Below are 17,261 nucleotides of genomic sequence, written 5' to 3'. Positions count from 1 at the left end.
TGGAGCTGTCTTCAGTCCAAAGATTAGTACAAAACTACAAGCTGGTATTTATAGTAGACCAAAAAGTACCTGGCATAAATTATTACAGGAAAAAAAAAGTTGTTTTGCTCTATGTTTATTTAAATACTTATAAATCACAGAGTAGGAGGGAGGCTTTATTCTTCCCAGTATCTTCTCCTTGTAGAAATATTTATCTTGTAATGGTTATTTGTATAGAGTGTTTATTCTTGTATCTACACGTTAAAATATTTGATGGGTCATCATTGGGAGAAATATATCTGTGACATTTAAATCTTAAATATACAAATCCATGTAAATATCTTAGAAAACTTCAACTTTATCAAATAAAATACCCAAAATAAAAAAAAGCCTTTCCCAACTCTCTTATTGCTTAATCCTGAGCCATATATTTCAACTTGGGTTTTTATCCTTTTTCCTACGCTCTTCTTTTCATTGAAGTTACTAAATTTTAAGATATATTTTAATTTCATTGAAAGATTCTAATAAAGTTCTTTGTCAATTTTTTTTAACAATCACTTCTCTGGCAATAGATATTGGTGCATGAGCTCCATGACAATTCATTGCTTGTGGTTATCATGGCACATAACAAGATAACCAAGCATTCCATGAAACTATGTTTTTTGTTGCCTTTTGGGGTCATGATTAAAACCATCAATACCCACTCCTTTATTTGTCTCTCCAACAAGAACATATGCATCATTGTTCCATTTGCCTGTAACTTTCTCATATCTTTAGTTTTGTTTGCCTAGGGGATATCAATATTCATAGAATCATAGTTTTAGAACTGGAAGGGACCTTAAAGGCCATTGAGTCTAATCCATTCTTTTGCAGATGAAGAAACTGAGACTGAGGGAGGGTAAGTGAGTTGATATTGTTAAGTTCCTGTTCTACAAAATAAACAAATTGGATGTTGTACAAAGACCTAATATTTGGAGTACTAACAGTTCAGTTAATGTTTAAATGACTAAAATCATACTCTGTCCCTTCTTCCACCACTTTACCACTCATTGCCATAATGATCACAGGAGACTGAGGGGTATTTTGGATTTTTCTTTGCTTCATTGATTACCATGGCAATCAAAAAATAGTATTTTATAAATACTATAGTCTCCATTAGAGCCTCTTGAAAGAGATTTTAAAGTAATAGGCTTGAGTAAACACAAGTATATAACATAACCATGTTGCCATGCTACAGACAGAACATTTTGAATTAAAGCCATTAGTTTCAAAATAGAATCCTCCTCTGTGCAGAACAGCCTACTCATTGATTGGCACTTTGTAAATCAAGAGTAGCGTGGTGCAAAGGACACTGCACTTAGGATTAAAAGGCTGGGCTTCAGTTCTTAGCCTTTTCACTTATTTGCTTGATGGCTTTGGGAAAATCACGTAACTTCTCTGGGTTTCATATATCAAAATAAAGTTAATGACAATTATCAACAGACCTCTCAGGATTGTTATGAAGATCCAATTGGATATACCTGAGCCAAGGACAGCAAAACAGAGAAAGAAAAATATAGGCCAGTTTCCCTAATGAATATTGTTGCAAAAATTTTAAATAAAATGCTAGCAAGGAGAGTATAACAATGTCACATATGACTGAGTGGGATTTGTATCAGGAATGCAAGGCTGGTTCAATATTAGGAAAACCATAGACACAATTGGCTATATCAATAATGAAAACAACAAAAATGATATCATTGCATCAATAGATGCAGAAAAAGCTTTTGACAAAACACAACACTCATTCGTATTAAAAACACTAGAAAGCATAGGAATAAATGGAGCCTTTCTTTAAAAGATAAGTAGCATCTTTGTGAAACCAAGAGCAAGTATTATTTGTAATGGGGATAAGCAAGAAGCCTTCCTAATAAGAGGAGGATTGAAGCAAGGATGCCCATTATCAACACCTTTATTCAGTATTGTACTAGAAATGCTAACTATAGCAATAAGAGAAGAAAAAGAAATTGAATGAATTAGGATAGGCAACAAGGGAACAAAACTATTATTCTATGCACATAATATGTTGGTATACTTAGAGAAACCTTAGAGAATCAAAAAAAACTAATTGAAGTAACAATTTCAGCAGAGTTGCAGGATAAAAATAAACCTACATAAATCATCAGCATTTCTATAAATTAGCAACAATGATCAACAGCAAGAGATAGAGAAATTCCATTTAAAATAACTACAGATAACATAAAATACGTGGGAGTCTGCCTGCTAAGAAAAACTCAGGAACTTTACGAATACAATTACAAACTCCTTTCTCATAAATATAATCAGATCTAAACAATGGGAGAAATATTAATTGTTCATGGGGAGATTGAGCCAGTGTAATAAAAAAGATGCTTTTGTCTAAATTAACTTACTTAATCAGTGCCACCAATCAAATAACCAAAAAAAGTACTTTATAGAGGTAGAAAAAGTAACAACAAAATTCATCTGAAAGAACAAAAGGTCAAGAATAGAAAGGGAATTAATGAAAAGGAAATGTGAAGGCAGGTGGCCTAGCAGTACCAGATCATAAATTGTCTTATAAAGTGGTGGTGATCATCCAAATGATCTGGTACTGGCTAAAAAATACAGTGGTGGATCAGTGGAATAGATTAGCTACACAATACACAATACACATGGTAATCTAGCATTTGATAAACCCAAAGATCCAAGCTCTTAGGACAAGAACTCACCAAAGATAAAAAGATGTACATCATAAGCAAATTCAGGGAGCATGGAAAAGTTTACCTGACAGATCTATGGATAAGGGAAGAATTTTGACCAAACAAAAGAGAGAGAGCATTATGGGATTTAAAGTGGATAGTTTTGATTATATTTAATCTCTAATTAAAAAGGTTTTGTACAAACTAAATTGATGTAGCCAAGATTAGAAGGAAAGGAAACTGGGGGAAAATTTTTATAACAAGTGTCTCTGACAAAGGCCTCATCTCTTAAATTTATAGAGAACCTGAGTCAAATTTATAAGAATTTAAGTGATAAATGGTCGAAGGATATGAACAGGCAATTTTCAGAAGAAGAAATCAAAGCTATCTGTATTCATATAAAAATAAATCATTATTGATTAGAAAAATGCAAATTAAAACAACACTGAGGTACCTCCTCACACCTATCAGATTAGGTAATATCACAGAAAAGAAAAACTACAAATATTGGAAGGAATATGGAAAAAATTGACAATAATGCATTGTTGGTAGAGTTGTGAACTGATCCAACCATTTTGGAGAGCAATTTGAAACTATGCCCAAAGGCCTACAACTCTATGCATACCCTTTGACCCAGCCATACCACTACTAGGTCTGTATCCTAAAGAGATCAGGGAAAAAGGAAAAGGATCAATATGTACAAAAATATTTATGGCTGTTCTTTTTGTGGTGGCAAAAAATTGAAAATTGGTGAGACAATCATCAATTAGGGAATGGCTAAGTTGTGGTATATGATTGTAATGGAATGCTATTATGCTGTAAGAAATGAGGAGCAGGATGGATTTCCTGAGGCCAGATGAGGGCACTGGTTGGTGGCTGGGCCTAGGTGTAGGTTTATCATCACATGAATTAAATTTTTGAGATTGTGAATTTTGTGTAATATTGATTTAATTTTATTTATTTAGCAAGAAGAAGAGAAGATAAATGTTGAACTGCAGCAACAACAGAAATTGTGGGAACAGAATTTAAAGGAGCATGAGGTAGCTATATTTGTCTTTATTAGTGAGCCAATTAATCTTAATTTAAGTGTCTGTTCTTGACACCCTAGGGTTTTGTAGGTAAGGCTGCATTCTTTGATCTAGATTTTAAGCATTATAAAAGCCACACTTCTAAGAATTTACTGAATGCTAGCATTAAATAAAATTGTGTGCCAAACAAACATTTTCATAGTATGATTTCCCTTTTGTGATGAAAAAGACCAATATTGTGAATAGTTCATCCTAAGCAAGAGAGTATATTAATTATGATTGTTTCATTTCTTGAACTCCATTGATCTAATACAGTTCTAATTGGAAATGTCTTCTACCCCCTCTTCTTTTTTAAAAAAAGTTTGAGTATATTAAAAAAAATTATGCCCCTAAAGATACAGAATATTGTTTTGGTTGGCAATGTCCAAGCATCCTGATGCATTAAAGGAAACCCTTATTGTGGTGCTACAAAGATGTCCGGAAATCCAATGCTCTGAAGTGGTTAAACTCTAGGTAGGGGTTAAAATCTAGGGGTGCCAACTCTTATTTTCTTGCCTCTATCGAAATCATTCTCTTTTATATCAGCTTCTTTGCTTCAGGCTATATAAGAATAAGCTGTGGGGATACATTTTCTTTACTCCCAGAATATTTGTGGTAGTTGAAAGAGTAGAAATAAAAAAAAAATCTACTAATTTTATGATCTGATAACATTCAAGGGGGCTTCTACCCCATGCATACATCTGGAATTCCATTCCACGTGTGTGTGTATGTGTGTCTGTGTATGTGTGTATGCGTGCCTGTATATATCCCTGAAAACAGCAGGATTCTAAGCTGTCTCTGGACATGGCATATAAGTGTCCAAGAGCACATCATATTTCTGCCACTGCTTCTTTATCGCTAAAGAAATCTCTTTTCTAATAAAATGAAATGTACTTGCTAAAGTCCTGGGAGCTTTCAGTCTGAAAGCATTAAAATAATGATTTTTCATAATGTAAATTTGGTAAATCTGGTAAATTTGTTCTTTGACTTTTAACTTACTGAAAAAAGTTTTTCTCACATGTTGTAGGCATTTCTTTATAGTGTCTTCTGTTTCTGACTGCTCTAGAACCATGAAAGTCAGTTTCTACTACTGGATACATTTTACTGTTAGCTATGACATAATATTGCCTAGATTTTCATTGATACAGGAGAATAGATTTAGTTATTAATGTTTTGAAAGAATTAACAAATTTCATATTTCAATCAATTAAATATTTTCCATTCTTTAAAATGTGTTTGTGACTTTATTAGAATTAACCAGTTTCAATGTATTTGACAGTTTAGTCTGTGGTCTTAATCATTTTATTTGTATTTAATAATTTCCTATTTTAATTTAGGAATTTATCAGAAGACTTCAGTTACAAATGGAGGAGGAAAGAAGAGGATTAGAAGACCTAAAGGCTAAAGAAAGACAATGTTTGGCGGATCTGCAGCATAATGCAGCCATAAAAATCCAGGCCTGGTATCGAACACTTGTAGCTTATCAAAAATATGGATCAATTATAAAAGAACGGCTAAAGAACAAAAAGAAAAAGGAAGAAATGATAGAAAAACAAAAACAAGAATGGAAGGAAATGGCAGACAAAATCCGACAGAAGGATGAAGAAAGAAAGAAAAAAGTGGAAGAGAGACTGAACAAACAAGAAGAAATAAAAATTCAAAGACAAAAAGAACAAGAGAAAAGGCAGGAGGAATATGAAAAAAAGAAGAAAATTTTAAAATTTAAAAAAGAACAACAAAAGTTAATGAAAGAAGAAAGAAAAAGAGAAGAACTATCTGCAGAGTTGGTAATGAAAAAAGAAAACAAAAAAAGAGAAGATATGATGGTGAAAAAAGAAAGCAAAAAAAGAGAAGATTTGGTGGTGAAAAAAGAAAACAAAAACAGTGCAGAGTGGGCCAATGAATTGTTAGTGAAAAAAGAAAATAAAAAAGAAGAAAATTTAGCCAAAGAAATTTCAGTGAATTTTTTTACAAAGAAAAATGATATGGCCATAAAGCCATTAGTGGAAAAAGAAATCAGTGAAAAAGAAGATGTAACTAAACATATAGCACCAGAAAATGGATTGAAAAAAATAAACATAGCTGAACAGGAACCTATACAAAAATTAAAGCAAGAACCACTTGGGGAAAACATATCAAGACAACCAATCGTGACAGAATTTATAAAAGAACAGAATGAAAATCTAGGAAAACATCAAGAGCTGGATGAATTAAAAAATGAAAAGAAACCAAATGAGAGTCTAGCCAAAGATTTCACTAAATCACAAAAGAATAAACTTAAAGAAAATGTGACCAATTACCTAGAGTTAGAGCAGGAAAGAGAAAAAGTAAGTTCAGTAGATGAAAACAAGGGAAATGAATTCCAAGAAACCAGAGAGGACCAGGGGGTGAGAAACAATTCAGAATGGAATAGAAACAAACAGAATCAGGAGGAGGAAGATTCTGAAATAACAAAAAGGGAAAAGAATAGAGAAAGCCATGAAGGGGACAATCACTTCAGAGCTTCATTAAATCATATGCTTTCACTCCTAAAAGCAGAAAGTAATGAAAACTCCATCAGCAGTGTGAGTGGGATGGTACGAGCCAAAGAAAGTGACTCTCAAGCTATTGATAATGATGAAAGCTCAGAGACAAATATTCTGACAGATGGTGAAACTATAATTCTTAACACTTCTGATATCGTTCTAAATGTGGAAAGTAATTTATGCAAGAAAAAATCTGTTATCTTTATGCCAGCATCTAATGACTGCACAGGTGACTCTGATAAAAGCTCATCAGTGTCTGAAGAAACCACAACTGCTCCATCTGTTATGAGTGAAATACCAAGGAAGTTTTGTGGACATGGAGCAGAGAGTAAGAGTGAAAGCATGTCTACTCCTTCTCTAAGCAAGATAACAATTTCAGCTTCAGTTGAAGAAAAGAGACTAGCTTGGGTAAAGACCTGTAGGCCCTGGCTTGAAATCTTCAGGGAGAACCAAAGAAAGAAAGTAACTAAAAGAAATAGACCTAGGAAGTGCTCAGTCAGCAAGCTGCCTCCTCTGAATGCAGTGGCAATCCTTCAAGATGGACTGTGGAGTACCTTACAACAGGTAACATATCCATTTCTTCATGGAAGTGTTTCATCTTTATACTTAAAGTACTCAGAACATAAATTTTCATTTATATATAGCACTACTGATTCACACTCCTCTACCCCCCAATATATATGAGAATTATTAGTATCATCAGTGTGGCCTATCATCAATACTTTCTGCATTGATACAGATTAAAACCCCTCTATAACTCCATAGATGGTCTTCCAGAGTTATTATGGCCATACAATTCATCACTTTGCAGCCAACTTGGTGATAAAACTACACTTATCTAGGAAGATCTTCATAAAATCCATTGTCTATCATCAACTCCATTCATGATCAAACTCCTTTTGAGCTTGGTTGGATCTGCCAGAGCTTGTGCGTCTCTGACATAACCTCTGAGAACCTAAGGCCACCTGGACTTAGTCTTACATATGGTGATCTAAACCTAGTGTAGTACAGAAAAATATTCTTTTCTTATAATATGGCCTAAATATACTAGTTTCCAGCTCATTTAAGGGAACTACCTTGGAAAAACTTTGGATATTCCCCTTGATTTTGCAAGGTGTAATTTTTGACTCATCCTTTCCTTTAAGTTTGTGATATTTGTATCCTTTGTTGAACTGTTTTCCTTTATCTGGGGTATTGCTTAAGGCTTCCTGCTGAGATGTGCAGTGTTTTTCATTGTTGTGCTTAAAGTAATCTGACTAAGGAATAGCTTTTCTTTCCTTGTGGCAGCCCTGCCTTTTTGTTCTTGGTAGCTCCCTTCTTTGGGATTAAAGTGAATTTAACACGAAGAAGGGATTTTGATCAAATTCCTTCGCTTTTACTACTGAAGTTTGACCAGCAGTCACCATACTAATTTTGAAAGCAAGTTTTAAAATCATTTACAAGGTTCTTTGTAAACAAAGACAAATTTCCCTTCCTTTCTTGTTTGGTATTTGATTTATTTGTGAGCACTCATTCTTCAACTGTATTACCAGTATTTCTTGCCTATTGACAACTTTGCTTCTGTTGATTTTCTAACTTGGTAGCTTCGTTTTATGATATTCAGGTCACTCGATTTTATTGTTTGAAAGCAGTTTGTCCCATTTTGTAATACATTTCGAAAACTAAAGGTTATGTATCCGAGGCAGCAATTTATTGAACATGACTACTTACAAACAGATTGCTAACAGTCTATTATCCCCACAATTTAGATAGCATATATTGATTACATTTTAGAGATATTATTTTTATTTTATAACCTGTTTTTTCTCCTTTGTGTTTGAAAGAACTGGAGAGACAGAAACAATTGCCATCCTAAGGACTTCTTAAAGAATTTCTTTTAGTAAAAAAAATATAAAGTTGGTAACCCTGGATCATTCTACCATTATGATAGTTTGCTCAGTAGCATATAATTTAAGGATCTCTGATTATAATTAACACCTTTTTCTGTGTATAATATTCTAAGTACCTCACTATCCTCTAGCATTTTGGATTCTTGATATTAATAATAGATTTCATAAGGTATTTACAGTTACAAGAATTTTGTATATGCTGCATCTGTACACAGCATGTTTTATAACATTTTAGCCCCTGATTAACATTTTTGTTAGGTCAGGATACTTTGCTTTCTCTATTACACAGCTAAATTCAATTAACTATTATTTTGACAATTTTTCATTTACTTAAAGTTTTCAGCTTATATATGTATACAACATACACATGCACTCACACACACACACACACACACACACACACACATATGCCAATGCAAATGGATAGTGAGTCTGGCTTAGACTATTTCTATATTGGCTATGATATTATTTGATGGAGCAACTATATATCTGTATCTATATTATGATGTATATAAACCATTAATAAATAGGTAATATTAAAAAAAGTTCAGGTAAATTTGGCCACATATTTATAAGGAATCCAGAGGGTAAAGTGTGAATTTTATATTATACTACTAAGAGTAAAATGACTCAATTTGTATGTAAATGAGGAGGAAAGTCTCTGAGAATATTCTATGAGGCATATCTAATATTAAACATCATCATCCATAAAATTGTAGAAGGTTGTGATTACTGTAATGTCTAGGTAAGGGAAAATGTCATTTTCCAGGGTAAGACCTAGTATGTTTAAAGTCATTTTAATATAAAATCACTTCATATATATTTAGATGTAAATTTAGTTTCCTTGGTAATTTTGAAGTCTTTGTTTTTGAATAATTTTATCCTCATTTCTTATAAAATTAAAAGATTCTAAATTATAGATTTTTTGGTATTCATTTCTATATATTTTCTGTGATTATTATACTAAAATTAGGTTCATTTAATCAATTGTATAAGAATAAAGTTTTTTTTTGGCGGGTGGGGGCGCCTGTGGCCCAGGAGAAGCCCAAACTAGCACAAGGAGTGAAGCTCATATTCAGGACTCATATTAAGACTGGGTTCCATACTGGAGAAAGCCCAACTCCTAAAAGAGAAGGGTTAGTATAACCTTACTGCTAGAATTCCGAGGGGGGGAAACCTCTGAAATTGTTCTTCCCCCCCCCAAAATTAACAATGCCTTCTAGACATTTATCAGATATAGAACATCTTTCTCCTTCACCAGAAAAGAAATGCTCAAAACATCCCACAAGTAAAGTAAAGTATACTATAAGTCAGAAAAATAAATATTACAATAGTTCTGTTACATTGTAAAACTGTATGGTATTTCCCCAATATTTGCTAATATTTGATATGTGGATGAAAAGAAAGCATTTATAACCCCAAGCCATAGGAAAATAAAATAAATAAACCCTGTGAAAATATTATCATGAGACTGGTAGGAAAATCATACTCTTTTCTTCTCTTTTTAATTTGGTTTTCATTTGAAGGTCTATTAGTTGTAAACAAGTACTTGTATTATTTTGACCTATTATGGGGAGAAATATAAAAAAGTGAGTTTAAAAGGGGGTAAATTATCGACAAATAGAGGGTGCAAATTTATATATGACTGGTTTAGTAACATTTTTCTTGACCGATCATTTGAAGAATTATTTGCAAGGCTGAGAATTGCATATTTTCAGTAGAATGGAGTAACAATGTCATATACTTTTTTTTAAAATTTTATAGGTTACGACAGTAACATTTCAGGATTTGCCAGGCTGTAGTCTTTGCACATTGTCAGAATGTACAAGTCTTCAATACCTGACTCTTAGGCATTGTGGATTAACTGCTCTGGAAGGACTGAATAACTGCAAAAAATTGAAGTACATTGATGTACAGGTAATTTCTTTAGTTTTTCTCTTAGTATTTATTCTGTGATACAATGCAAAATGTTTTGTGTGGATATTTAAAAAAAATAATGGTTTGGGGAAATACCTATGACTAAAATATACTTGGATTGTATAACAAGACCTTTGACAAATATCCTTAAAGAGAAGAGAGCGAGATGTGAGCTGGATGATAGAAGTTAAATGAATTCAGAACTAGTAGCGTTGAATGACTAGACACTGAAGTAGTCCTTAATGAGTTGAGATATCAACCTGGGGAAAGATCTCTAAAAATTTTGACTTTGGCTCTGGGCTTTCAACAGTTTTATCAATGAGTTGGATGAGAGGTCAGATACATAACTCTTAAATTTATAGCTAACATAAAGCTGGGAAATATGGCCAATTAATCAGGTGACAAAAACAGGATTCAAAAAGTTATTGAGAGGTTACAAGAATGAACTAAATCCAATCAAATTAAATGAACAGTCACACATATGAAGTTCTGTAGACTCCAACAAAAAACCTACCACACAAGTATAACCTCAGGGAAATGTGGAAACACTTCCTCAGGGAACACGTTAGAGGAAATTAGTTGATGAGCCTAAATTTGGAAGTAGAGGGAAATAGAGTGTGGCCTGCTGTAGAGACTACCGAAGTGTCATATTTTGATTGACAGAAGAAACATCATGAGTTCAAATAATATGTTTCATTTTTTTAACCTCTTTTGATTAGTGAGGAAATAGAGTGTTCTCATAAGGGAAACTGGTATTCTTAGCATAGTTTTTGCATCAATATCAGGAAATATTTTCTAACAAGGAAAGCTGACCCAAAATGGGCAGTCTCACAAGATTTTCATGCTGGATGGCTCCTTGACAGGTGTTTTGTAGAGGAATTCCTATTCGTGTATAGTTTGTACCAGCTGACCTCTGAAGTCCTTCTAGCTCCGACATTCTGAGATTTGAGATTTGCAAAAAAAATAATTTTTTTTCAAATTTTATACATTTCTCCCAGTCCTGTCCACTGGTACCAACTGGAGCATGTTTAATCCTTTTGTATCAAAACTTTTCTAATAACTGAAGTGACCCATCAAGTGTCCTTTGAGTTTTCTCTTCTAGCTAAAAACCCTTAGCAACTGTTCTTGCTAGGCTGGTCTCTCTCCTGTGGTGGTTCTCTAGTTTATCACTGTCCTTTCTAAAATTATAGAACCTGGAACTGAATAAAATACTTCAAATGTTGTCTAAGCAAACATAGTACATTAGAAGTAATACATTTCTCATTTTGTTCTAAATCACAATTTATAGTAATTTTTTGTTATAGCATTGACTCCTTTCCAATTTATTAAGAACCTGCTAGGTGCAAGAACTAATATTGTACTTGAAATTCATTAAGAATCCTAGATATTTTTCACGTGAACTGTTTTCTAGCCACATTTCCTTAAGGCTATACTTGTGTGGTAGCTTTTTTATAGAAGTCTATAGAACTTCATATGTGTGACTGTTCATTTAATTTGATTAGATTTGGTTCATTCTTGTAACCTCTCAATAACTTTTTGAATCCTGTTTTTGTCACCTGATTAATTGGCCATATTTCCCAGCTTTATGTTAGCTATAAATTTAAGAGTTATGTATCTGACCTCTCATCCAAATCACTGATAAAACTATTGACAACCCAGAATCAAAGTCAAAATTTTTAGAGCTCTTTCTCCAGGTTGATATCTCAACTCATTAAGGACTACTTCAGTGTCTAGTCATTCACCGCTACTAGTTCTGAATTCATTTAACTTCTATCATCCAGCTCACATCTCTCTCTGTTGTCCCCAGGGATATTTGTCAAAGGTCTTGTTATACAACCCAAGTATATTTGTAGCATTATTACGTTGATTTGGTAACACTGTCAATGATATAAGCTTGGTCAGCCCTGACCTTGTTTTGATGTACTTCTGCAGTCTCTTAGTGACCATCCTTTTTATAATATGTCCTAGAATTTTGCAAGGAATAAGTCAGGCCAGTAATTTGACAACTCTATTCTCTGTTTTTTTTTAAACTTTAGGATATTTCCCCATCTCTAGTCATGTAGTACCTTTCGTTCTTCTCAGTTTTTAAAATATCTGTGATAACAGCTCTGCAGTCATATTTGTTAGCTGTTTTCACTATCTTAACCAGCCTAATAACATGTCATGATCTGTTTTTAGTAATCTACACTCAGTCACTTGAATTTTTTGAGGACAGGTCAGTGTTCCCTTGACACCATTTTACTAATCTTGAATTTCAGTTCTCTGTTAACCATTTCCTGTCCTATCCTTCCCAATCTAAAGCTCATTTTTGGTGGAAAAACTGACTTAATTAAATTGATTGCCCGCAACTGATATGGATTACAACCTATCTATATCTTCTTATCCTATGTGGTTTTTGTCAATTTTTTAATAAATCCTTTGCAAATGATCCATCTAACATGCAAGAGCCTTACTCTTGTTTAATATTTAAAAAAAATATTTTGAAGGTACTAGTGGAACACTTGGCCTCTCGTTATCCTTCCTCACATGTGTCATATGACTAGTCTACCTCCTTTTCCATTTGTCATAGCCTGTTACATCCTTTATGTCATTTCTTGAATATCAGTAAGTTATCATTGGAAGTATACTACAGTTTGCTTGCATCTGTAATCTCTCTGTTGCCTCTTTGTTAACCATCAATTTGAATTCCTCAGAAATTTGATGTTCCAAGCTTTACATCAATAGGGCATCACTAGGAGAACATGTGTTGAAAAGATAGGTCTTTGTATCAGGGAGCAGCTTGGAATCATTAAAAGCACTTCATACTTTCCAAAATGTAATCTATTCCACTCTCTTCTGCCTCTTCAAATACTTTCAAGCTTAACTTGATGTCCATCCCTAGTGATTGTCCCAAATAAACATATTCATATACTAACTCAAATGTACTGGCTGTATAATTACACATCATAATCTACAGCATAGTTCGGCAGACTTTGCCTTTGGGTCAAATCTGGTCCTCTTTTTGTTTTTGTATGGCAATAAAATTTTTCTTAACGTGTAAAAACCAATCGTGGCTCATGTGTCATGCAAAAACTGGATTGGCCCAAAAGCTGCAGTTTGTTGAACCTTTTTCTGGACAATAAGAATTTTTCTTATTTGTTTTTTCTTGTATGGGTTATTAGGCTAATCTCTTTTGAATAATCATGGATTTTATTGATGAGGTCCTCAAGTAGATTAATGGTTCTCTTTATTTTATGTTATTGTGGTTTTGTATACTTAAGTCAATGAAATCATACTTTTACAAAGACCATTTTCTTTTGTTTTGTATTCATCATCAGTCTCATTTCTGAATGTTACCATCCCTGAGACAGTTCTTATGGCACAGTGATGCTTCTGTATTCCTTCTGCCCTTGATTTTGCCTTCTTTATATTTTTTTAAAATCTCACTTAATCATTAATTTCACAGTGTATCTACATTGCTCTTTTTTTAAGAACAGCATGTCTTTCCATAACTCATCAAAATCATTTTTTCTTGTGATATAGGAATTTAGATTTTGAGACTGTTCCATCCTTTCGGGGTCAATTTCTCCCATTAAATTTAATGAGATCCTACTTATTCTTTACTTGAATTTTTCAAAATGAGTGAGCAGAAACAGGAGAACATTGTACACAATTACAGGAACATTGTGTGATGATAAATTATGATACAATCAACTCTTCTCAGCAATATAATAATCTAAGACAACGACAAAAGACTTATGATGAAAAATGCTATCCACATCCAGAGAAAGAACTTTGAAGTCTGAATGAAGATGGGAAGCATACTATTTTCACTTTTTTGCTGTTTTTTGTTTTTTCTTTCTCATGGTTCTTCCCTTTTGTTCTGATTCTTCTTTCACAATATGACTAATGTGGAAATATATTTAATATGATTGTACATATATAACATATCAGATTGCTTGCTGTGTTGGAGAGCAGGGGAGAAGAGGGAGGTAGGGAGAAAAATTTGGAAATTGAATTCTTATAAAAGTGAGTGTTGAAAGCTATCTTCACATGTAATTGGAAAAACACTATAAAGTAGGGAAAATTTTTTTAAAAAATAATAAAAAAAATGTTAACCTTCATTATCTAGAGTATACTAGGTTGTGCCTGGTCTTCCTTCCTTTTGATTTTTACAAAATATACGTTGGAGTGGTCACTTACTTTCAATATTCTCAGCATTTTTACTTTAGTAGTTTATTGTTTAAGTCATGTTTAAAGTAGCAGTTTCCCAAATCACTTTCCCCACCTTTTGAAGATCAAAATGATTATTGAATCACATCAGAAATTTGTTAACTCCTCAAATTTTCTCAGAGAATGGCAGCATTTGTGTGGGTAGCTGAAGTATCACGTCCCTACACTATGGTGGGGGCAACTAGGTGGCACAGTGGACAGAGCCGGGCCTAGAATCTGGAAGACCTTAGTTCAGATCTGACCTTGGACACTTAATAGCTGCATGACCCTGGACAAGTTATTTAACCTAGTTTGCCTCACTTTCCTCATCTGCAAAATGAGCTGGAGAAGTAAATGGCAAACCATTCCAGCCAAGAAAATCCCAAATGGGGTCCCCAAGAGTCGGACACAGCTGAAATGACTGAACAACAACACACTCTGGTGCCTTTCTGCCACTATTGTGATGCTGCCTGAACTCATCCGTTTCCTTCCTTTGTCCCAGTGGTCTGCTGCCATGATAGTGTTTCTGTCTCTTCCACCATTGATTCTAATCCATACTTCTATTCTTTGGTTTGTAGATTTCATCTTTAGAGTGCATCTTCATAATATATAACTCGAATTCCTATAAAGGTATATCCTTTTGTAGCCAAATTCTAGTCGTGAATTGCAGCTCACCAAGGCTTGGCGATAATTATGAAGTTGAATTCACCTTATGTTAAGCTCTCTCGTGGGCTTGAACATACTCTGGAATTTGTAGTCAATTTTAAAACTATTTATCCCACCCCTTTCCCCTAAAATACTTGTTTGAAATAAGATCCTTAGCTGTCTTTTGGTTCTTACGTCTGGCCCTCCTAGTTATTTGCCTGTGTGTTTTACCTGTTCAGTTCATGGTAAGGATGGCCTCTGGGTTAGGGTGGCAGGGATCATCTTCCCTTGTCTCCTTTTCTTAATGTGACTTTATTTGCTGATTTGTTCTTGGTCTGCATTTAACGGATTCTTGGCAACTTCTTACAAATACTATCTGTCTGAAAGTGTTTTCTATGAAAAGTCTTTTGAAGAAATCCATCTTCCGTCTGTTTCTCACTTCTCCCCTTTCTCTTTTCTCGTCACTACCTCATTGTTCAGGTACTACCTACTCTAACCTACCTACTTACTGACAGCTTCTTTTTTCCATGAAATAATAGACAATCTATCATTGGAGTGATAATTATTTTGTTATTAGTTTTATCCACATTTGACAGAGAAAGAAAAGAAGGCTCCAAGAGATAATTTGCTTAAGAAGAAAAATTTAATAAGTGTTAGTGGCATGTCTAGAAGCCAGGTATTCTGATCTCTACTCTGTTTGCTCTTTATACCCTATATATGATATTATAATAATTATATATAATATATATTATTATATATTACATAAAATAATAAATAATACATTTATAATTTTTCCTTTTATAAATGATTTTTATTTTGGCACATTTAGGGTTGAGAGTTAAATAAGAAATTAAGACTACATCATCTCATCCAATTTATCATTTGACCATTTGAAAAATAGTCTGTGCAAGCATTTTTAGGCACATCAGACGCAACTTATGTACATTTTTTGGTTAATATCTCACTAAAATATAACTATATTTATGTTTTTATTTATTTCAGGAAAACCAGATTCAGGTTATAAATTGTGAGGATTTAGAAAATCTCTGCATCCTTCTTCTGAATGACAATGAATTGACTTCTTTTCATGGTTTGGATGGTTGCAGTAATCTTCGAAATATTGAAGTTTCAAATAACAAGATCACCCGAATTGGTGAGAAAACATACTTTCTACATGTAAAATCATGTTTATGTATTGTTTAATTTCATTTTACAATAGCTCTAGCAGCAAGTGGATCCCTTGCCTCTGGTGCAGATAGGAAGAGTACAGAAAAACATATAAAATGTTCATCCACTATCTCAGGAATGCCCATACCATTAGAATAAGGTGGGGTTTGATTTACATTCTTACTCTGGTAGCCAAATTAGCTATTTAAATTGCTGCCTGGAGAGCTATGGTGCTATTTTTTTAAGTAGTCAAAAGGGGATGCTGGAGTATTAATTCTCAGCAAGGGTCACTAAAACAATCTAGCAAATCATTAGTGAATATATGACAACGTATTTGAGGGTGAGGAATGTAACCAGAAAGCCAAGAAATGCTATTGATATTGGTCCAGCATAGGTACCCTTTACTTTCAGACCTCAGATGGGCACTCTAAGACTGTGGGAAACCCAGAGGCAGTTCATGTGAAAACACCTAGGTGGGTCTACTCTCTGAGGTTAGTTCTAAGCTTTCCTACTATTTATTGGTATGTATTATGGGATAGCTCCTGGGAGTCCCCTCAGTGAATGTGAATCCATCAGGGTGAAGGGCAGGGATGGCTAGAACTGAATATAACATTCAACTGAGGAACTTCCAAACCAGAGTTAGTCTGAACTTGAAGCAGACTTTCTCTGGATGATTCTCTAGGGATGGGAAGAAGGGGAGAATTTGATGCCCACTATAAAACTTGTCTGCATTTTAAAGTACCTTAGAGCACTTTAATGATGATGAGTATTAACATCCTTTTGGGATTTTTTATACTTGTAAGCAATTCTGTGTTTCACTAGTTTGAAGGGAAATAAATTTATCTGATTGCAAGCTGGATACTTTCTTGCTAATTATAAATTCTTCTCTGCTATAGTCACTCTTACCCTTTCATTTCTTCCAAGGCATCTAACCCCTCTTTGCCAGTTTCCTCATCCATAGAATCAGGGAGCTGGACTCAATGGCCTCTCAAGTCCCTTTGAGGTTTAATCCTATTATTTTTAATAAATATATATATGTGTACACACATATATGTATGCACACATGTGTGTATGTTTATATGTATATGTTATATGTACATATATACATATACTTTTACGTATATATAGTTATCTTTTCCATATCATAGGGGTTAGGGGTGTGGTACCCCCATGATCTGGGAA

General features: G+C 33.7%; 1 protein-coding gene across 1 annotated transcript in view; it reads left to right on the top strand.

The window, feature by feature from the left end:
* Positions 1-17,261, top strand: part of LRRIQ1 (leucine rich repeats and IQ motif containing 1) — a 253,197-nt gene that overhangs the window by 24,743 nt on the left and 211,193 nt on the right. The window contains exons 6-10 of the mRNA XM_036760717.1: positions 3,644-3,718; positions 5,083-5,481; positions 5,722-6,834; positions 9,924-10,076; positions 15,915-16,065. Coding sequence (XP_036616612.1) covers positions 3,644-3,718; positions 5,083-5,481; positions 5,722-6,834; positions 9,924-10,076; positions 15,915-16,065 — 1,891 coding nt within the window. The remainder of the gene's footprint in view (positions 1-3,643; positions 3,719-5,082; positions 5,482-5,721; positions 6,835-9,923; positions 10,077-15,914; positions 16,066-17,261) is intronic.

This window comes from Trichosurus vulpecula, chromosome 5 (assembly GCF_011100635.1).
Source record: "Trichosurus vulpecula isolate mTriVul1 chromosome 5, mTriVul1.pri, whole genome shotgun sequence".
Lineage (NCBI taxonomy): Eukaryota > Metazoa > Chordata > Mammalia > Diprotodontia > Phalangeridae > Trichosurus > Trichosurus vulpecula.
Note: the sequence above shows the minus strand (reverse complement) of the source record. Positions and strands in the feature narration are given on the sequence as shown.